General features: G+C 45.3%; 1 protein-coding gene across 1 annotated transcript; it reads right to left on the bottom strand.

Moving 5' to 3' along the window:
- Positions 1-2,704: 2,704 nt before the first annotated feature.
- Positions 2,705-14,751, bottom strand: slc20a1b (solute carrier family 20 member 1b). Its single transcript, XM_060050307.1, has 11 exons — positions 14,441-14,751; positions 12,756-13,434; positions 12,402-12,542; positions 12,045-12,130; positions 11,777-11,873; positions 7,924-8,043; positions 6,653-6,913; positions 5,982-6,564; positions 5,644-5,829; positions 4,618-4,702; positions 2,705-4,360 (listed from the first exon to the last, which is right to left on the bottom strand). The coding sequence occupies exons 2-11, from the start codon at positions 13,102-13,104 to the stop codon at positions 4,205-4,207; spliced, it is 2,064 nt and encodes a 687-aa protein (XP_059906290.1). The 5' UTR covers positions 13,105-13,434; positions 14,441-14,751; the 3' UTR covers positions 2,705-4,204.
- Between the last annotated feature and the right edge of the window lie 8,431 nt (positions 14,752-23,182).

The raw sequence follows: 23,182 nt of genomic DNA, 5'->3' as shown, positions 1-23,182 counted from the left end.
GCATGATAATATTGAGTTATTTATGTATTTTGTTAACAATCATTCATAACAGAGAGCGTTGAGGACTTTAGAGTTCAAGTTGTATCCTGTTGATGAAGAGATGGTTAACATTTTCTGAAATGAAAAAGTTATTTCCATAGTTATTTGCTTTTGGGAACGTACAACAGCCATACATTGCTGTATGAGCTCACTCCATTTAGTTTCCCTTCTCAGTGTCTCTTACAGAACTCAATCATAACTTAATCATAACCTTAGCATACATTTAACTTTGTTCTCCATTATCTTTGGTACACTATTCTATTTGCTTTGGTACACTATTCTACCAAAGCATCTTAAAATGGTCTTTTAAAGTGTGTTTACCCGGCCTTACTAGTTTACTTATGATGACCTCCCCAGCCCTGTCTGCCTCTCTGGAGACCAAAGAGAAGGAGGACGCCGTGGTTGAGGAAGGTGAGGGACACATTGTGGAATATTGAGGAGTTATAATGTTAGGACCATGAATATTCCCCACAAACCTCCTTCCTTTTGTTTCTTTTCCAGTTGCCGAAGTTCCAGTTGCTGAATTGACTGAACTGCAGAAAACTGGTACAGTGATGTTGTATTACATGAAAACAACGTGTGTGTGTGTGTGTGTGTGTGTATGTGTATGTGAGCAACATGGTTTTACTTAGGATTAATCATTTTCATGTTTTTATGCAGATCAAATTGAGTTTGAGGCTGCTCAGAAGAATGGTAAGATAAAAATAAGGATCTCATTATAGCACAATTCATTATTAAAGAATTGCTTTTTAAAAGTTAAAATCCCTTTAAATAGCGAGTCAATTCTGCATTATTCATTATCATTAACATTCTTTACTCTTTTAAAGAGGAACACACCGAGGATTCACGTTACTTGGGTGAGAAATTAAGTCATTAATATCATTCTCCCAAATCCAAGAATGATTTGTTGTTGAACGTCAGTAATAAATAAAAATTGTTGTTAAACCAATCTTTCTTATATCTAATCTCCATTCCCAGAGGCTGTTCATGTTGAAACTGGTAGGTTAGTTTTAGACTACTCCCTACTACTTTTTGCAATGCTTCCATGTCTTCACAATTCAGTGTTGTGTAACTGAATGACCAATCTGTTTTCCCCACAGTGGTGGAGCAAGTTGCAGCAGGTGATGACAGCAAAGGTGTGTCATATACATTTTAATGTGTATACTATCATGTACAAAACAACGAAAGATTACAAGGGAATTGGCCAATTCTGTTTAGCATTGCCATTGCGTAACTTGTCTTAATACATTCCTCCCACAGAGGGCGATGATAAATCCGTCACCTCGCACGAGGGTAAGAGAAACGGACTGCGGTTCAAAAAGTGGCCTGAGAGCGGCACTCAATGGCCGCCTTTGTACATTTTTGGGCTTCTTTATAAGATTATTATATTTTTTAATTAAACTGAATAATAGTTAAAAGGTTTTACCCTTATTGTGATTTATTTAACAGAATCATCATCAGAGTCAACTGAGGACACAGATGGTAAGGCCAATAATATTAATAAAATAAACACACTTTTCCAATAAATAAGACGCCAAACTTGTACGCAAAATCTAAATTCTGTGATTTTCTATTTATGACAGGCATGAGACAGAGACGTGGTGAGTTAAGACTTATAGTAGGCCTAGGTCTAAAGTCGCAATGCTGCCTTCTAAACAATCAAACATTTGTTAAATTGCCCTACCATAAAGTTAAACTGGTTTTATAACATTTTTCCTCATATTGTAGTCTAAAAAGAACACCGAATAATGTTCTGTTTTTTTCCAGAGCACCACGAGACAGAGACCGAAAAGATCACCAACTTTGGTAACGTGTTAGTCACCGGGATCCTTTCCATTTCTTAAATGCCATACTTTCTCTCATGGCAACTATAATCTAATGTTGTTCCTCCGCAGCCACAGATGAACGCAACGCGACGCCTGTCGGGATCGGAGGTTGCACTAGAGCCCAGTGACATCTCATTATACTGTAGCCTCATATTACATTTATAAGGATACATTAACGATAATCATAAAACTAATATGGCTAAATATCCAATAGTGTAGGTATAGCCTGTTCTAGGTCGACGCTTCAAGGACAGCACACTGTTTGATAACAGCCTTTGAAACTAGTACACAGATCCAGGCCATTCAGACAGCCTCCCCCGGTGACCAATGTGCTTGATTTATAGCGTGTCGCCTTGCTGTTGCTATTTCCGAAGCGCAGATGCACCGTTCGATAATAAAAGGTGGTGTCATTTGAGTCAGAGGTCAAAGTTCAATGGTCGACGGTTAACATCCCCTGTGTATTCACAATACTCGGTAGGCGTTTGTTTTGTTCTTCACATATTAATCTCACATCACGTGAGCTGCAGAATCAGGCCATTCATGTCACGTTGAAAACAATATTGCGGGGGGGGGGGGGGGTGTGCTGCCGTTCTAAGGAGAACTATTCTGTCACAGATCTGGTGGAATGATGCAGTGCAGTGGACGCAGGATTGCAGCGCTTCTGCGGTCTACCAGTAGCTGATGCACACCACGGTGTGAAACATTTTACTTCCAAATAAAGGGAACTATCCCTCTTACTCTTCATGTGACGTCGTTCTTGTTAAGCTGCATAGGAGCTACATGTTTTAGAAGCCGTCATATTGATCATTTCGTGCTTGAAAGAACTTCAAAGCCAGAGGTAGTTTTAACTTTTCCGTTTTTTTATTTGGTTTTTAATACATTTTTATACTGTCTTGCTGGTCAGGACATAGCAACAGCTTGGTGTGCGTTTTTTTTAAAAAAACATAGCTAAATCAATCTCTTCTTTGGTACCTAAAGGGGGACATAAGTAAGGCAACTACTGCATCTATAGGTCTAAAACGGTTGGTGCTGCAGCCACATGACCATGTGATGGTGCTTTGTCAGGGGCGTGTTCCCATTTATCTCTACGCCACAATACAACCCGGTCAATGATCTCCTCACTCAGGGCATCCCAGTCAGTCAACAACTTCAAGAAAACAAAAGGGAGAAAAGGCCAACATAGAAAGCAGCCCAAAACTCTAGGCAGATGTACAGTGCAAGAAAAAGGTTATATTATTAGGGAGCGCCAGTCCATGTTGGCAGACGGAACTACAGCCTCTAACCACGTGGTCAAGTTTAACAGGATGTAAGGATATTCATTTTGAGAGCTAAATGTGTGCGTTGACATTGTAATACATTTAGAGTGAATGCGCGTTACGAGGTCAGTGTTGAGGTGTGTAGCAGGGGACACTGGTGGGGAACTACAGTCCGACCTTGAGTCAGGGTCATGATATTGATGCGTTTCTGTTCCGAGTTTGCGACTCATTCTTGAAGGGTAGAGTCAAGCTATTACAATCACTAAGCTCCATGTTATTTGGTCATGTATAAATAGTCCTAAGCATGCTTGACATAAACCCATTAATGGTTACTTATTTTATGAACCTTTTTTAAAATGGTGCCTTTCAACCAGCTAGTCTAAAGGGGCTTTTTTTAATATATAAAAAAATAATCTAAACCGGCGGTTCATGACAAGACCAAATCAAAACATTTCAGTAATACCAAAAAAATATAAAGAACTTGACACATTTAAAAGCCACGCACAATAACCTCGTTTTTTTGCATCAAAACATACAGCCAGGGCTGCCACTGAGAATGTTCACTGAGCTGTATGTTCACAGCTGCAAAAAAATTAAAATAATATTGCATTGTTTTTTTTCCTCTCCATTCGTTTTTCATAATCTCCTGTAATAAGATGCCCAAGAAAGAGGGCTGCATGTATATATCTATATACACCCATATAGTTGAGGAAAGAATTTAAAAAGTAATGAAACAAAAGTTGGTGCGTTTTGTTTTGCTCTACAGATTTGTGGGGACCGAAGTATAACAAATCATTCTTTTATCCACCCAGACAAAAAGGAAATCAAAGGGACCAGGCCCAAACGGAAATAAACCACCAACTTGAGGTGGAGAATAATGTAGTATAAAAGAACCACAGGCCCATTTCACAACCCTCCCCCTCCCAACATTTCCTCTCCTCCCTTCCTCTCCCGAAAGTGGTGGCCTGGAGGTCTGCGTACGCCATGACCTCCTTTTCCAAGCCACCGCTTCTGGGCCTCCGACGCGCGTGCCAGGGCACAGTGTCTCTCCTCGCCCCCTCTCGGGGCTGGCGTCTCCACCCTTCAGAGGATGCCGTAGACGAACACCGCCATGATGGCCGCGCTGATTAGGCCCGAGATGGGCACCGTCACGAACCAGGCCATGAAGATGTTGCGGAACAGACGCCAGTCCACCGCCTTCTTGGAGCGCAGCCATCCCACCGCCACCACTGAGCCCACCTGGAAGAGAACGCAGGGAAGGACCCGTTACTCCTCTTCAAAACACATCTGTGTCGCCAAACACATGAGGTAATGTGGCCCTGGAATCTTCTCTTCCCATTTCCCCAAGTGATGCCACTTATTTGGACTGAGCCGTGCTATTTTTAGACCCAGACTGCCCAGTGGGGAGCCAGTCTGCCCTCCCTCCACCCACATGTTTAAGACAGTGTCCTCATTATGCTCAGAGTCTGGCTGTGGGACCACGCTGACCAGCTTACCTTGCAGTGGGTGGTGGAAACGGGCAGTCCGATGTTGGAGGCAACCACCACTGTCAGGGCGGAGGCCAGCTCAATGCTGAAACCACTGCGGGGGGGGGGGGGAAAGAGAAACAAAATAAGTACAGAGTTCATCATCAGAAGACTGTGTCTGAGCAGAGATGCTAATATAAGATACTGGGTATGACTCATGTCTGGACAGGAAGTGGTCAGGGAGAGTGGGGTAAGTGTCCTTTCTGGACAGGGCGTCAGGACCGAAAGCTGCCCCGGGACAGCAGATACAATGCCGTGTTCCAATATCCATACTAGTCCGAGTACGTAGGGCGTTCCGATTAAGAACGGGCGAAAATAAGTGTACTGAAAGGACCCGGATGGTGTACTCCAAACGGTCAAACCGCGAAGTGTGGAAACGATGTACACTTTTCGTATTCAACGGCAGCCATCTTAGCTACGTAGCGGAAGAGGGCGGGGCCAGGCTGAGCCAAATTCGGCGTATTTTCCACATAACCTGCATTAAGAGTAATTTTGTAGTTTTTATAGCTGCTAGCTGCTAGGCGTAAAGAGTGCAACGTTCAAACCGGGATGTTCATTGCGGGGGAGGAGCCGCGGCGGCAGTCGTGATCGTTATTTCTGGTTAGTGCACCACGTATTCGATTTGGAACAACACTGACATCTGAAAATGAGCGCACTTAGTGAGTGCGGATAGTATACTACGTTTAAGTGCACTCATAGAAGCATGGATATTGGAACACAGCACAAGTCCCGTCAGGCCCAGAAGCTGCCCATGGACAGCGGGTAAGAGTCCTGGGACAGGGGCCAATGCCTCGTTCCCACCGGGTGGAGCAGCTCGGTCGGGCTGGCTGGCTCGGAGGGGGACAACTCGGACACGCCAAATCTGGCTAGCGTTTCCACCGGCGACACCCGAGCCGCACCGAACCAAACCGCTCGAGAGGAAACGTGGCATACGAGAGCCGTCTGTAGCGGAGGCCGTCCTAGGTTAGCGTGTCGAGTCCAGTGTGGTGTGAGCACCTTGAGGGGGTGATGGGCGTGAGGTCTCGGCCCATGGTCTGGATCACCCGGCGGCCCCACACCCACAGACCGGCACAGATGCCCACTCCTCCGTACAGCAGCAGCCAGATGGGCGTGGGCTCGGCCGACTCCACGCTGCCACTGGTGTAAACCAGCCACAGCGCCACCAGCGGGCCGATGGCGTTACTGCAACAGAGATACGACTTGTTCAGCACTTGGGGACGAGGAACTCAATCCAGCCTCCTGGCGGTCAGAAGTACAGCCGACACATTCATAGCAACGGCTCGGTCGGCAGAGGGTCCACCCGCGACCCGCGGAGAGAAAAGCCCCGAGGGTACCTGACGTCGTTGCCTCCGTGGGCGAAGGAGCCGAAGCAGGCGGTGAGGATCTGCAGGAACTGGAAGAGGGTGGACACCTCGGGGCGGTCCTTCTCCAGCCGGTCCTCCTCCAGGGAGCCGTGGCTGCCGGCCCCCTCCGCCTGGGCCATCTCCAGGGTGACGTCGGCCTCCTCCACGCCCTCGGGGGCGGCGTGCTCCGCCACCGCGTTGCAGTAGCTCGTGTAGCTGTCCATGCGGATTCGCTTCCGGTCCTCGCCGGCGGCCTTGGCGCCGTCGTGGAACTCGCCCTCGCGGTGCTTGAACTCGCCGTGCATGCCGATGATGGCCATGGTGTAGGAGGTGTAGCTGTTGTTGCGGCGGATGGGCCGGTCGCCGGCCTCGCCCATGCAGTCGCCCACGCGGGCCAGGTGCAGCTTATGCAGCAGGTCCTTGTACAGCCCCGAGTCCTTGTGCACGGTGTGGTAGTGGCTGTAGCCGTTGCTGGGGATGTGGGCCTGCTGGCTGGAGAACTGCACCTGCTGGTTGAACTGGGCTTGGTTGGCGGAGATGGCCGGCGCGCCGTTGGCCTGGGGCTTCGGGGAACCTGGTAAACACAGGAAAGCGAGGGTTAAACAAGCCCCAAACGTCAACAAAAACTGTGGCCTGTAGGATGTTGTTTTTAAACCCCTCACCCCCGTTGGCAGCGCTGTAGTCGTTCTCGTCCGTGTCTCCGATGGCGAACCCGACCTTGCGTTCCTTGTCGCCGTCGTCAGAGTCTCCGATGTTGAAGGCGACCCGCCGCTCCTCTGCCACGGGCTGGGCGGAGTCGCTCTCCGGGGCCAGGGGAGGGGTGGGGGCCGGCTTGAGGATGGGGCACTGGGGCTCCGGGAGCTCCGGGAGCTCCCTCTTCTCCATCAGGGGGCTCTCAGAGGGGCTGGACGCCTTCAGGTCTCCTGGTGGGGGAAAGGGCATGGGTTAGTCACGTGACACGTAGTGTAATATGAGCAGCTGTGTGCGGCCGCCTGACCAGAGGAGGGAACGCACACAGAGTCATATCTTTGAGTCATTTGACGTCACCAACCAAGTACCTAAAGTCCATCATAGCAGCTACCTTGTATTAGATCAATGCAAGCTTCTGGCTCATGTGATGTGCTACGATAAGTGATATTGAATTACAACATCACATGCCAGTCCTTGGGGAGCCAAGGCCTTACCGGAACAAAAACCTGACGCATTGGCTTATGTTACCGTTCCATGTCAACCTGTTGCTATTTCTGTTAAAGTGTTGAAGGCCAATTAGCAGATTAACATGACCCAATTAGGAAGCTTCGGTCTAGGAGACGGGAGTGAAACCCAGACAGATCATGACTCCCAAGATTAAGCTTCAAATTCCCACCTTGACTTCTGGAAACAATGTGAATCAATATGGTATTGTCTGATTTAAAAAAAAACATTGTCTGATCTCAGACCCCTGTGCTACTGCTACATGCTACTGCTACTGGCTCAATGCTCTTAGGCAGAATTGGGACAAATATTTAGCGAACATCCTCAAAGTATGGACCTTAGGATGCTAGTCTTGTATTTGTTTAAATATTTGCAAAGTCAATTAACTGGGTGCCGTCTGACGCACCATTTTAAATCAACTAATCTAGGCCATTCATTTTGTACAACCACACTGGATGCGTTGTGTAGAAGGGCTACGTGGCGTTTATTCATCAGGATTACTAACTTAGTCCTTTTATACAAATCTCTTCTTTGGAACACCTCCATTATAACAACAGAACCCTGTTCAGAACTAGGCTAAGCTCATAAAATTAACGGATTGACACTAAACATGAAGGACCAAATCTCTTGCTTAGGGTGTGTGTGCGTGTGTTTCAAAAGCAGTCCTGGATAGTTGTTAAAAAAAATTGTCCTAGTCACAGTGAGTCACCTGAACTGAGACACTGGTAGGACTACTTACGTTCAATCTTCCTCTTGAGGAACGGGCACACGATGAACCACACCACCAGGGCAGTGACCAAGGAGAAGCCCAGGGAGATGAGCAAAGTGACCCACCATGGGAAATTGTCGAATCCCAGCACTGATGGGTCCCAGGGGAAACAAATACAAATAAACACACGAGAAGAGGAAAAACGGAGAGAGAGAAAGGCATTTTAAGAACCATAGCAGCGGAATGCTACCACAAAAAAAAAAAAAAATCTAGGCCCAAAACTACTTAAAAAAAGAACATAACAAAATAAAATTAAAATACAGGTTAAAATGACTATTCTAAGACAAGAAGATCCCAGGCATCAAAAAAGTGATCCACATTGATCTGTAAATTAAACATGCAGAGGACAGAGCTACTGTGAATCCTGGCCATCATAAAGCATCTCTCAGTGGTGTTCAAGGCTAAAGTCACATTGTGCCACGAGTGTAATATACCATGTGCAATTAGACACCACAAGTGAACAGGTCTAACGACACCCACAAGAGGAAAGGGTGACTGTGCCGTTGGGCTGTCGTGACACACACACACACAGTTTCCTGCACATGGACAATGCATTCCTTACACTGGTACAGGAGGCCGACGGGAGAGGAGGAAAGAATAAAGAAGGGGGAGGCGAGCGAGTCAAGGACGACCGCGTGCCAAGGCTGCAGTACAGTATGTGCATCGGGAGCCGAGAGCAGTCGCAGTGCAGCGCATGCCTGGCAGGGCTCTAACGCCCCGGGGATGCCACCGTTGTCATAAGGAGACTGCAAGTCAGCAGGTTGCTTTAATGAGGGAAGAACATCCCAGCCTCTTGTGGTACGGTGCCCTCAGCCATCCAGAGTGGAGAAATGGATTCTTTCGGTTTGTCAAAAACAAACGGAAGATTCCAGCGACTGAGATAAGAGGCTTCCTCGTGGGTAATTGGCTAGGCCAGTAGTCCGAGGTGCGCTGCTCACCACGTCGTGGCTCTCACATGCTGCAGCTACTGAACATCCCATGTGTCATGTGTATTTAGTTACGCAATGTTAACTCAATGCCCTCGGTAAAAGGGGGGGGGGGGGGGGGGGGGGTCTGAAGGGCACCGGTGGCAAGAGGCTGGGACAGAGAGACCTTCCCCCTCCAACAGCTGAGGCATGTCCCCCATGAGCTTCAGAGGGGAAGCAGGTGTGGGACAACCAGACGCTATCATTGGGAAGTCTTTAACAAGGGGGTGTTAAGCCCAGGGGAGGCTGGAGCATTAAGAAGAGAGCAAGTGGGAGGAGGGGGGGGGTTGAAGATAGTTCCTTAGAGATTCAGGGCATTTGGGAGTCGATTATCGTGTAATAAAGGCAGTCGTGGGTCAGATCTTTATGAACACACAGGAGCAGGGGAAACAGAAAACAGGCTTGATTTACGAGGAGCACTCCTACACAAAAGGTGGCTAGTCCAAACCACAGACATGCACAGGAATGAATGAGATCGCTCAGGAAGTGGAATTTACCCACACTCCAAGTCCCTCCCTCCAACTTAACCGTCTCGTGGCCCACGTTACACAATAAAGGGCTTTGTTGACCCTCCCTCCACCCCCTCCTTCCTGTAAAGCCAGCTCATCACACCCCTATTTTTGTTATTTTCTTTTGATAGTTTATGACTCATGTCTCATGGAAAACACTGGATTTTTTTTCCGCTTTGTTTAGGCCCATTCCTATACTGCTCAAAAGGAAATCCCTTAAATGTAAAGCCTCAAAATGAATCACTGTACACCTTATTGATACCTGAACGGTAAACAGCCAGCACTATAATAAGCTAACCACAAAGGTTTTGTCGTCTACAGCCGAGTTCATTCCCCAGCACTATGCTGTGATTAGCAGTGTGTCTAGCAGTGTGTCGATGATGGCTTCAGGTCCACTAAGCAAAGCCCTGCCGTGTCTGTTTTTCAAAGGGGAAACCAGGCAGAAAATTGACATTCCAGCTAAGGCGCATTGACGTCTGCCGATGTGTTGTGAAGCGGTTGAAATGTTATGATTAGTATGAAACAGAACATAGCGTTTTGTACACCATTATAAAAGGAAAGGCTGATTGAGCAAGTGTAAAATTTATAGACCGCAGACCTAGTTCCACGAATACTGACATGATGGCTGTGCTCATTTCGCTAACCAAGCAACAGGCCAGTCAGGGAGATTTGACTTGCAAACATCGGACGATTTATACCTGGGATGAGGACACATGGGAGGAAACTAGACCTGTCCTGGTGGTTTTTCTCTAAGCGTGTATAGAACATCTCTGCTTCCATTTAAAGTTTAACACGGCTTTAAAGTCACTCCACTGCAGTATAAAATAAAATCTTTAGTTATAAGTTTCTCCTGCAGTAGTTTACTTGCGATGATAAAGGGTGATCATTATGTGACTTAGAAATACGTGGGTGTCCATGAATAAGGGGTGTGGTTGGGTAATGAGAAACAGGGACTTCTGTACAGCAGTGAGTACAGCATGTTCCCATAACATTATGCCCCTACAACCACATGTGGCATGGCGTAAACGGAGAGCCTGAATAGTCTGTTCTAGAGTGCAGTAAACACAGTTCAGACACTTCTCTTAACCTAGCCCTTTGGCAATGCAGCTCACGTCCTGATCAAACTTCTCTTTACTTTTTCTAGGCTACGCGTACCAAAGAGGTCTTCATGAATAATGCAACATATGTTGTCATGACAACCTCTTGTTGGGCTGCAGTAAAATGCGGAGCAATAGGTATTTGTCGCTTTCATCTGTAGCAACCCAATATCCAATCACATCCTCGGTATAGGATTAATGCTGACTTTTAGAGCCCGTCATAAAAAGTATTTTTCAGACTCAACATAAAGTAGTGAGTGGAACTCATCTCCGTCTAAATTATGCCATTCTTGAATCCACAAAGGTGGCGGTGCTGAATTACACCTACTATAACTAATCAGGGTTCAGGGTCGTTAAGTGTTCCTGAAACCCTTGGGATAATGGCTGCTTGTGTCTTCTCTCTTCAGAAAAGACATGAGCCTGCTCATGCGGGGGTTGGAACAGTGTAAAAATCGGGTTTGAACTAGTTCAGTCATTCTAAATGTTTGAATGCTTGTAACAACAATAAAGGGCCCTGCATAAGATACGCTTATGGAAATCTACTGCAGTCTCCTGAATGTAACCCAGAGTTCGGGTCCTCATGGCTACTGGGTGAAGGCTAATGTGTGAAGAGCTCTAGGGCGATGTGACTCAAGTGTATTGGACTCAGCGAGGCTATGGTCCGTTGAGTGGGATATGTTGTGTGAAAGAGGGTGAGGTGTGTGCACATACACATGAGTGTATGATATCTGGTCATACTCTGGCCTGTAGCCGCCATTAAATGGCCCAGGCCAGCTAACTTCTTGAACTGTTAGGCCCTGTAGAGAGAAGAAAACACAAGGAGCAAAAGTTGCTCATTTAATTCTGAAGAAATGGCAGAACCTGGTTTATTACTCAGCAATACAGAAAGTTAATTGACCTACTGGAGTCATTCAATACAACCTCTTAACTTCTGTTTTCCCACTTCCATTCCAAAACAACAACAAACAAAAAAGGTTTGAAAGAAACATTTGACGTCAACAATAAAAGTTAAATATCCTATAAAAGCTTGATGCATTTCCTGTTTTTCATCTCTTAAAGCTTTAACTATGACCCACATCGTACCACAGGAAGCCACCACAAAAACACGTTCAAATAAACAGGCCTACTGTGAAAGGGTAAACATTCTGGTTTGGTTTGGAATAAGGCTGGGCATCCATCTGTCTGAGGGAGGGGTGTATTTTGGGCTGTGGGCAGGCATGCAGAGGTAAAGACGTAGCATTGCGATACTCACTCGGAGCTCCAGTGTACATAATGGAGAACAGGTTTGTCCCCATGGTGAGTGCATAGAAGGCTGGGAGGGCCTTGAGTCCGTTGGGCACTGGATCTTTCTACAGGGACAACAGAACGCACCGTCAGAACTTTCATAGCCTTCTTTCGTTGCATTCAAAACTGCGTTACAGGAGGCAACCACAGCAACATCCAGTGTGCTCGATTGTTACTAAATCGTCAAGACATTGCTTTTCAGGTTTCTTGTGTAGTCTGGGAATTAGGAAACCCACCTTATGCAAGATGAACTTTCTCACAAACCAGAAAACCACAGCAGACATGAGACCAGACAACAGGGGGCTCAGGAACCATGAGCCAACTGGAACGGAAAAAAAACAGACGAGGGTCATAAAAACAAACTACTGTAGTAAAAGAAAACAGAATTGTGTTATTAAGCGTTATAAAAACAAACAAAACAATGTAATAAAATATAGTATAATGCTCTCCCAGTTTCGTTGATACTAGTTTTGTACATTGTACTCAAAATGCCATACAACAGGATTTGATTTGGAGCTAACTACTTTTAAAAACCTTCCCTAAATCACCAGTGAACAAAGGGCATCGTGGGTCCCATGAGGGCGATGACTCACCGATTCGAAGCAGTTCCAGCCACCTCACTCCCTGTGATCCTCTAGCTACGAGGGAGAAGCCGATGGTAGCTCCGACAATGCAGTGTGTTCCAGAAATGGGCAACTTCAGAAATGATGCGGCCAGCTGCCAAACGGCAGACCCTGAATAGAAAGGACAGCGCAACAATGCAATCCTTTAATAAATTTATTGTGAATGATAGAATGACATAATGTGTATTGCCACTACTCTTATGCGGACCTTCATTGTATTGTATTATAACCTGACACACAAATGTAATCTCCCAGGTCTTGATTTGGCCTTGCCCAACTGCTAATCAAGCCATACTCCGGACCTTACGCTCGGGCTGAACTCACCAAACATGGCGCTGACCGACCCGGCCATCAGGACATGCTCGGAGCCGTTGTACATCCCCACGTCTATGATGCCCTTGCGGATCGTCTCGCTGACTTTGGCCCCGAGCAGAACCGAGCCCACCGTCTCGAACACGGTGGCCAGAATGCAGGCCTGCCGCAAGGTGACCACCCCTGAGCCCACCGCCGTGCCGAACGAATTTGCCACATCGTTGGCCCCCACGGAGAAGGCCAGGATGAAGGCGATGATGAAGCCCACGATCAGCAGCCACATGTAGTCGGTCATGGGCCCCTGGGTGGCCAGGGCGGCCGTGCCCACGATGAGTAGTGTAGCCATGGTTGTTGAAGCCATTGTGCGTGATGTAAATATAGGCTACACAAAGTGAATCTTAGCAGTCAAATGGATGGGAAACCACCGATTTGTTAGAAGCAGCTACTGTAATAAGAGGTATCAAGGTAAATAAATAGGCAGAGTCCAAGGCCTCTTAGTTAAATGAAGACTCAAAATACTGTAAACTATAACCCAACAAGGCTAGAAATAAATAAGAGGTAAATTAGAAGTGTGAGCGTATTGTTATCCTGTAATATTAATTATTTTGCCAATACTTTGGTTCTTGGCAATCACAAAACCTAATCTACTGGCCATCATGCAATAGTAAGGTTGGGTGAATGGAGGTGCATCCTGAAAGACAGAAGAGAAGAGTACTTTCATTGATGTACAGGCCCATAGCAACAGACCGAGCATATTATCTGGTTCAGCGGCGTCTCGGGGCAGACTGTACAGCCAACAGTGGACTTTGGGTAAAGAATCTCCATTGTTATGCTGAAGAGAGCCCCCTATCTGCCTTTCCCGCAAACTTCCCCGGTAGCCATTTATATGCAATGTCGCAGAAGATAATCGATTATTTATATTTAGGCAGTTTAACAAGCTTTGGAATTTCATGGTACTTTCATTAAGGGTTAGCATAGCGTTGTTAGATGGTCCGATGCCGTCTAGATGGAAGATTGATTACGAATGATCATTCATTATTAATAGGTTATCGGCTTTCATGTGCACGTGCTGAAATTCATAAGAGACGTCCAGCACGAGCCAAATGAATCTTGGATAACCAAAATGATGATCATCATGTTTATTATTACTAGTATTACATCTAAAAAGGTTGTCGTCGTCAGTACCACAGACACTGCTAGTTAACTATAGAGTAGATGTAATCGTTATTTGTTCATCAGAGCAACACTTCCTCCGGCTCCACAGGCAGAGGACGAAGCGCTGTGACGCCACCACGTTATACGCTACATGGAGACTGGATGTATGCTGGCTATAGCATGAAGCAGCTGGTTGGGTTTGTAGTAATTTTAAGCTACTTCCTTCAACTGAGCGGATGAGAGGCAACGAGTAGCCATTGTAGTCCCAGGTTACTGGTTAGTTAAGGTTGACCCCGAGGGAGGCAGTCATTTGTTACAATGAATGAACTCATGAACCAACCAGTTAGTTAACCGTGAGTTACTGAGTGTTGATAAGGTCCACTGACAGGACATAGGTCCGTTTCATCCCTTAGCTAGGATGCTACTAGCACCGGGCTAACACGTTAGCGCACCATTCAGATCGGAAGGTTAGTACCGCAGTCATCACATTTAATATATCCTTTATTAAATATTATAATATTAATCATAACATGGCCACTCACCACACGTTGTCTTTCTTTATCCTTTAAATGGAAGCTTCTAGCGGGAGAGCTAATTATCCCGCGGATTAAAGTACGACAGCGAGCGCGGGATCAGGAAATGAAAGGCAGATGTTTGAATAACTCTCCGTTGATGAACAAGATTAGCTAGGATAGACCCCGACCAGTCCTCAAAACATCTCTACTACGGGACTTAATAAATGTTTCTCAAAATCCAGAAAGATCTCGTTTGAATGACCCGTCACGTTTCAGTCGCATGCAATGTTCGCCGGTAGAGCGGAGGCGACTGTCGTGTCTTTTATTGGAAGTAGATGACGCACCCCACTATACTCCCGCCCACTATGATGACGCCCCTACTATAGCCACGCCCACTAGTGATGACGCCCCTACTATACTCCCGCCCACTAGGCTGTCAACAGCATGAGCATGTCATTGACAAAGAAAAAAGAAAATAAACCGAGCTGTGTGTGCGTGCGTGTGTGTGTGTGTGTGTGTGTGTGTGTGTGTGTGTGTGTGTGTGTGTGTGTGTGTGTGTGTGTGTGTGTGTGTGTGTGTGTGTGTGTGTGTGTGTGTGTGTGTGTGTGTGTGTGTGTGTGTGGTTCAACTTAAAAGCAAATGGTCTTGAAACAAATTTGCAGCACAAAACATGAATATGTATGCAGAAGATATTTAATGTTTATTTTGTTGGACACCACTTGTGATATCTGCATCGTCTGTAGTCCGTATAGTAGAGGCTGGATTTCCAGCTTAAACGTATACGTCAGAATTAAGGGGAATCCACTATTTTCGGTTTCATATACCAAGATATACCAACACTATAATACTTGAACCCAAAATACCAAGTAAAATTCACGTAGTATAGTATAGCTAAATAGATTAATACACTTGATTATCATTGTTTTGTATTTTGAATTGAGCATGTTTAAAGTATCTTACCACGGAGCAATCTGCATAGAAGGCCAAATGTAGAGCTTAACAGATAAGGCTGAATATAAAATACACAAAAAAAACGGATTTAACCCCACCGCTGCATGGACAACTATGGGCAAGAGCATGCCCTGGGTTGGTTTGACCCAAGTTCTGGGTTTGGACATTTAACCCAGAATGCTGGGTCGTTCATTTGACCAAACCAAGCTATTGAAGTTAACTCTATTGATGTGTTAAATATTACCCCTACAATGAGCTATTTACTGTCGTATTGCCTTGCTTCTTTTATATTAAATAATAATAATCAATATATATAGGTATGCCATATAAATTATGATTGTTGTGTAATTTGTAGTTATTTCCTATAATCATACAAACATAAATACAAAAGTTGGCCACTGTAAATGTGCAGTTAATTACATTTTTTTAACTAAAGCAAATTTTTTTGCAGCTCAAAATCATACAATGCAAGTCTTTCAAATCATCAAAAATAAATACAAATGGACCAACCCAAAAACACACGCCTTCAAGATATTATTTTAAGCTCCTTTTCATGAATACATATGAACATCCCTGTTGCTAATTGGAGGGCTGTTGATAAAACAACAGTTTATAGAAAAGCGCTGGAGAACCTCCCAGGTAGGAAGGTACAACAGAAAATATCCAGCCTCCAGTAATAATGACAACAGAAGGAATGTGAAAGGAAAGGAAGCAGAGGAATGCGGTACATAACTTCAAATAAACTCACCCAATCCATAGAATGAAACGGAAGACGATTAGGGCCACATGTTGATTTTTGAGTTCTGAGTTTAAAGACCAAATTCAGCGACTATAATCAGAATTCTGAGATTAAAGCCAGAATTCTGAGAATGAAGTCAGAATTCTGAGAATAAAGCAGAATTCTGACCAATCTCACAGGCTAAATCTTAGAGGTTAAAGATGAAGGCCCAATCCCGTTTCTTTGCTCACTGTCTCAACCCTACGTCTCAACCCTAACCCTCATTGCTCATGCTCATTGCTACCCCTCATTGCTACCCCTAACCGATCCCCTACCAAATGGGACAACCCTACCCTGTGACGTCATCATGGCCTCCCCGTGCCCCTAGCAGATAACCAGACCCCTGGTAATGTTACAAGAGACAGACTGGCTGCCATTGTCTCGGGCAACGAGCAAGACCCATTGTAAAGATGTTTAACCTGAAATGGTATTTATATTTTGTAATTGGCATGTTTAAATAAAGTGTTAAAAAATAAATAAAATAAAAAATACTATTTGTCCCTCATAATATACCTTTATTTTGAATGTCACTTAGCTACATGTTAAAGGTGGTATTAGGGTGCACTCACACTAGGCCATCTGGGCGTCGCAGCTGTGGCCTGGCCACGGAAGGCTCTTGTACATACGTCATCACGTCGTAACACGTCATCACCAAGCGTCCGCTGCATGGACCATAATAAAGTCTGCCGCCAGTCAGAGTTTTAACAACAATGGACAACAACACAGAGAACACACCAACAGTTGAACTGCTTGACGCGATGTTTACCGTTTAATGGGAAAGAAGGCTCGTCGCCTTTATTATGTCCGTGGTCGTCGCATTGACTATACGTCATCCAGCTCAGGTTGCGTAGCCGTGCGTGTGCGCGTGTCGGCTCATTAGCATCTGTACCGTAGCGGCCCGTGCCGTAGCAGCACACCTCTCCCAAGTGGCCAAATTGGCCCGGCCTGGCCAGACTGGCCACACTCACACTGGCAGATTTGAGCACGGTTAGGTGGTAAAACAGCCACGTCCACGGCCAGATGGCCTAGTGTGAGTGCACCCTTAGATAATAATCGGTTAAGAACAAGAACACTTTAGAAGAAACACTTTATTTAAATAAGAAACACTGAACCACACATCTAAAAATACACACACACGCACACCTAAAAATACACCCACACACACACACACTCTCTCTCAGCTTTTGAGAGAATGGTGGAGAATCACATCTTCTCCACCATTCCGCCAACTTTGCCTCGCTCTCCTCATGCCTCGCCTGCTCCCTGGCACTCTCCTCTTGGAAGGGGTGTCTGGGGTGGAGGAGCATGAGGGAGAGGTGGGGGGGGCTGGTGGCAGTGGACTCAACGAAGTCCTGAAAGAAAACGAATAAGAAGGAATTAGGAATTATATGCCAGAACTGGGTGATATGGCCATATGTTATGTACAATATATAATAGCTATGTACACAATATAGTACTGCCAAAAAATACATTGATTAACCATGTAATATTACTAATATAATATAATATATTAGTATATATAATAATACTTATAGAATATTACTAATATAATATAATATATTAGTATATAGAATATTACTTATAGAATATTACTAATATAATATAATATATTAGTATAAAGCTTATTTTTAACCTGGAGTCACTAGAACATGGAAGATCTGGATATCATACGACATGATATCCAGCACGGTCGTATGCAGTCCGGTCTGCAGCCCGGCCGAGAACCAGGGTCGGGCGGCCCGCGAAAGTCGGCCGCGGACTTTCGCAGACTTTCGCGATCTTCCGCGATCTTCCGCGAAAGTCAGCCGCGGACTTTCGCGATCATCCGAGAGTCCGCGGCCGGGCTTCGAAGCCCGCGGCCGGGCTGCAGAGTATAATTAATAAAATAATTACTAGTTAATTACAGAGAAAACACTTACATTTGTGTTTTTCCAATCCTGTCGCATCTTTTCGTCCTCCATCTTGTCTAGGATATTTCTTGATTTTCCGTTTTCTCGCAAGGTATTGTGGGAGCAAGTCAGAACTGAGCTTTGAGGGTGCCCATCGAAAATCTCAATTTTGAGGGGATGTTAGCCCTCCCCCTTACCCCTTAAGCTACCTTAAACTGGTATTGGGACATTGCTCCACGGCGCGTGCACGCGCAACAGCGAGGGCTAGGGCTGAGATTTTCCTTGGAGCAAAGGATTGAGATTCAACCGTAGACTGAAGAGGATTAGAGCCACATGTGATTTTCTTTAGAGTTCTGAGTTTAGAGTCAGAATTCTGAGAATTTAATAACTCAGAGTTCGGACTCTGAGTTCTGACTTTCAACTCAGGATTTAACCAAAACTAATCACGTGTGGCCCTAATCCTCTCTCGTATAATCAAATTCTATAGCTCCTTATTCAAGTATATTTTTATTTAACTTGCCAATAAAAAATTGGGGAAGGTATAAATCCCTCTAAAAGCAGTCGGCAGACACCAGTGGTTTCCTTTGACAGGTTTTATTGCAGACTTTTACTCCAACTTCACCGTGAAAACTATAGATGAAGACACACAGTACAACAGAAATCACGGCATTAGCTTTACATAAAATCATAAATTACACGGCACACAAAGAGCCAAACAAGCAAAACAAAGTATACGGAAACAACAAAAAACATACCTTGTTGGCTGCATGCTATTTACAGGGACTTTGAAACTAGATTCTTCTTGGCGAGGCATATCACAAGCTGTTCACCTTCTCTCATGTCGCATCTCTAACTGACAAAGAGTAATCTTCTAGAACAATCCGCCTTACAAGTGACGTCATTCAACTAACTATTTAAATAAAAATGTAAACCCAAATAACGAACACAATTATTGAATTACTAATATAAACAAAAATGAATTTCCTTAAGGCTTGTCTTATAATATGAAAATACCAATTAAATTACAGAATCTTTTTAATGATGACAGTTACAGAAGGTGTTATTGTACGAACGGATAAGGCTTAATCTTTTAAATATGTTAAAACCCCCAAACATGTGACTACAACCCAGTTCATTTTGCATATTAGATTAGATGAGCTTGACAAAAAGTGTGCTTTACTTTCTGTCCCTTAAATAGTAAGTAACAGCTCAACATTATGTCTCAATAAAATTGAACTTGCAATTAAAAGTTCTATACCAGGCTGTCAAGTTGCAATTCAGTTAATTTCTCTCTCACAAAACTATCCATCAGGTGTAAGCCACAAACTCATAAACCTGGAATGAATGTCAAGAATGACAAAGCCAGATTGACAAGGCCATAAGGCTTTACCTTATGTTCCGTGTGTGAAATCCAGTGCACTGACAATTTAAACAATGATCCAAATCAACGTTGACCCCTCCCACATCTCCCCACCAGCGTGTACACAGTGCGGCAGAGCAGCCCTTGTCTTCCCTTACTCCTTGGTACCAGCCTACTACTTCGATCTACAATGAAGTGATCCAGCGGTGTTGGGGTGGAGTCATCAGAGGACCGACCCTTTCAAGGGCCTTGGGCTTTCGCTGCCTGGGTAAGGAATACACCGTGGCCACCCTATCGGGCTCCGATAATGTCTGTTGTTCACTGCCTAGAGAGGTGCTGCTCTCCGGTCACCTCTTCTTCTCCTCCTTGGTGGGGTTAGCTGACGCTGTCAGCATCTTCGATGCTGTGGTGCCTCCAGCAGAGGGGGAGGAAGATAGCAGGAACGACCACGTCATTGAGGGGGGACCACGTCCGAGGGCACTTCCGACTCCTCCGCCTCTCGTTCTTCGGCATCCTTGCCCCCGTCCTCACCATTCTGCGAGAATCTTTTCCGGTTTGGGGCAATTCTCACCGGCACCTCCCAGAAGACCGGCGGGAATTAGGGTCCTGCTCCCAGCGCAGCAGGATACTGCCTCTTTCAATGCCGCCGTCGCAGCCGCAGTAGCGGCGGCAGCACCCTCCGGCAGGACACTGAAGCAGAGGAAGCTGACACCCACATGGAATCGACCAACATATTTTTCCTTCCCCCCCTTATAAAGATATCGAAGTCCCTTGGACTGAAAGCTGACAGTACATCTTTGGAGAGCTTTGCCTTTTAGACCATCCTCGCCCTGTGCCTGTTGGGCATCACGCTCCCTGCCTTCCCCCCACCCCCCCCCACTTCAGCCTAGTGGCTGTAGGGCGGCGTTTCAACGCCGTAGTATAGCCCGGGTATCGGCCTCCTCCATGAGCGGACTGGGAACTTGTTTCACAAGGACGTCTCTACGGCCTCATGTACCAGTCCCCTGGACCCTGAATTTTCCCCCTGTTCATCCTCCCTAGGATGTTGGCTGTAAGGAGAAGGCGGAGCTGTCCGCGACTCTCGTGGCATGGACCTCCATGGCGAGCGAACAGCCCGGTGACTCACTTGCTGTATCCCGCCCTCTCCACTTTCAGGCAAGCTTTTCATCCGCTTTAATGGAATGTTCCCCATTCATCACACCTGGTGTGAAGGCGGTAGGTGCTAAGGAATGCCGCTTATTCCTAGACTGCATTCCTCAACTACCTGCTCAACCTCTCTCCGAGCGCTATGCATTTTACCAACATGGTTGGACAACATGCTGAGGTGCCTCAGGTGGGGACATCCCATCCAGTTCAAGCACCATCCCCCAGCCATTATGGGATCAGTGGAGATAAGGTTGCAGGACCCCGTTGCCAGCACGGCTCTGGCAGCAGAGGTCGCTCGTGTCATGCCAGATTTCGACTCTTACTCTCTAGACATGCAGCCCTTCTCAAAGTGTGTTGAGGCGATCCACTAAATCTTGAAAATCTACTGATCCTGAATCACTCAGAGGAAGCTGCGAGAGGACACATCATGTCGGGGGTATATCGTCTCCCCTTCTTGGGCTTCGCCCTCTACTGGGAAATAAACTCTCAAATCACCAATGGTCAGCTTTTCTACCTGGGGCTTTGCCTCGACTCGACCACGATTACAGTGAGGCCCTCGCCTCCCCGGCAAGACGCTGACCTGTTGGTGCTCACCCTCTTTCGCGCTCGCATAAGTGTGACCCCACTTTATCATGCACCCTTTGGGGCTGATGGCAGCTGCCCACCCGGTGGTACCCCATGGTCAGCTCTTTGGCTGAGCAGCAGTGGAGCACTGGCTATGGGCTCATAAAATGTTCCTACTCTTCGACCAGTCGACTTGTTGATGAAAAGAACGAGAGTGTTGTGCAAACATCTGATGTAAGAGATGGATCCAGAAAGTTTGAAAATGGGAGTGGGGGAAAAGAAGGCAGGAAAAATAATTGACCAGTAGCTGGGTCAAAGTAACCCATCCAGCTTTTCAGCCAAGATAAAACCCCTTTCACCCAACATGAGAAACCAAACACTGTGTTTACAGTGTCCCAAACGACCAAGAATTATGTCCGAGCATAATCAACCAAACAATGTGTTTTGTTACTTTTATCTTTCTATGGCAAACGCTACATCTGCATCAACTCTAGTTTAAACTGGTTTAATTTGCTGCTTGAAACAGGCTTCCAAGTTCCAATAGGACCTGCTCCTGAAACCTAAAAGGCACCATCTTCCGAATATTATTGCTATTACAGATTGACAATTCAATTATTATTTATAAAGGACATTTTAATGTTCGTGACACAAAAAAAAACAGTCAGAAGCATTATTTCTCAAAAGAGTTTCCCCAGACATTATGTGTGGATAAGTTTTAAGTATTGAAGTCTTAAGTGTCTTCACAGGGGCGTAGCCACGTGGGGGCCAGGGGGGGCCACAGCCCCCCTGGTCAGAGGTTGGCCAAAAAATCCTGAACGGAAACGGTCTAAAGAAAGCTTAAATATATGCACTATTAGTTTGATTTAACTTTGACTTATCATTCTTATTTAAAGTGTTATAAACCGATGTTATGAACAAATATTGCACTTAAAATACCCCCCCGCCACCCCCCAATAAAATCCTGGCTACGCCCCTGTCTTCGGTATTCATGTAGCCTATAATAGTTTCAAGCCAAAGTTTGCAAACAAGAAGAATGCATTCAGAACAATTAGTTGTTAAACTGGCAGTAAGTGTAGTGATTTCAATTTAAAAAACGAATTGTTAATAGGCGGTGCCGAGTTTCTAAGGAGAGTTTCATGGTTTTATCTGGATGTCTAGTGAAGTCACAAGTCTGATCTGCTGCTGATCTAAGCATGTATCTAACGGTATTTTCGATTACTTGTAGATATTTTAAGTGATCAAATGATGAGTTTGTGATACTTTTGTATTTTGTGTATCACATAGAAATCATATTGTTTTTGTTTTACTGTACATTTACAAATAACGGTGGGTTTATATCTTTCATACAGTATTTAGTATATATTGTATCTATAATATAATAGTACAGTATTTATTCGAGAGATATGGAGCTGTGTATCATCAGCACAGATCTGATATCTGAACTTGTTCATCACATTTTCAACTGTTTATACTATGTCCTCGAGGAGGCATATCGATTAAAAAAGAAGTGGTCTAAGGATGGATCACTACAGAACGCAAGTTTTATTTTACATTCGTTACATTTTAATCTGATCAGAAAAACATAAGGACAAGTGGAACTTGCTATGCAAATGAAGCCGAATAGTATGTTCCAGAAATCGCATAATCGACCAAATAACGTAATGAAAAGCGACCAGCGGAGGGCGCCATTGGTGCGTGAGGCCATGGCTGCTGTTTCCGTCACCAGGTAAACTGGTCCAGAGTCAGGTCAGTAACTTCTGAAGCGTTTGAAGAACATACAGATAGGACGGAAGTGCTGGTCCCAATTAATTTTTAAACCACTTACCCAATGCTATCGATAGGGTGATACATACTGTTAGGAATATAAACATATGTGATTGCACTATACATGTCCACCATGTTAGGTTCTAAGGATTGCATAATAACAATGTAATGACTGTGTGCACTGACCGAGAGACGTCCTAGCACACATCCGGACAAGCAAACTTGCTAGCGTCTCCGTTTTTTCTACACCTATAGAAGTCGCCCTTAAATGACAGCTATCCAATGGGCGTTTGTTTTGCATGTTAAGGCGGGTCTAA

Source organism: Gadus macrocephalus, chromosome 4 (assembly GCF_031168955.1).
Source record: "Gadus macrocephalus chromosome 4, ASM3116895v1".
NCBI classification, from domain to species: Eukaryota; Metazoa; Chordata; class Actinopteri; order Gadiformes; family Gadidae; genus Gadus; species Gadus macrocephalus.
The sequence above is the reverse complement of the archived record's forward strand: the minus strand, read 5'-3'. Positions and strand labels throughout refer to the sequence as shown.

Bases quoted from the DNA above. Each gene is read 5' to 3' on its own strand.
- slc20a1b (XM_060050307.1), bottom strand. From the start codon at position 13,104: ATGGCTTCAACAACCATGGCTACACTACTCATCGTGGGCACGGCCGCC. The intron at 12,543-12,755 runs GTGAGTTCAGCC...CTTTCTATTCAG, and splicing joins GTCGGTCAGCGCCATGTTTG to GGTCTGCCGTTTGGCAGCTG. The intron at 6,565-6,652 runs GTGAGGGGTTTA...TGTGTTTACCAG, and splicing joins CTACAGCGCTGCCAACGGGG to GTTCCCCGAAGCCCCAGGCC.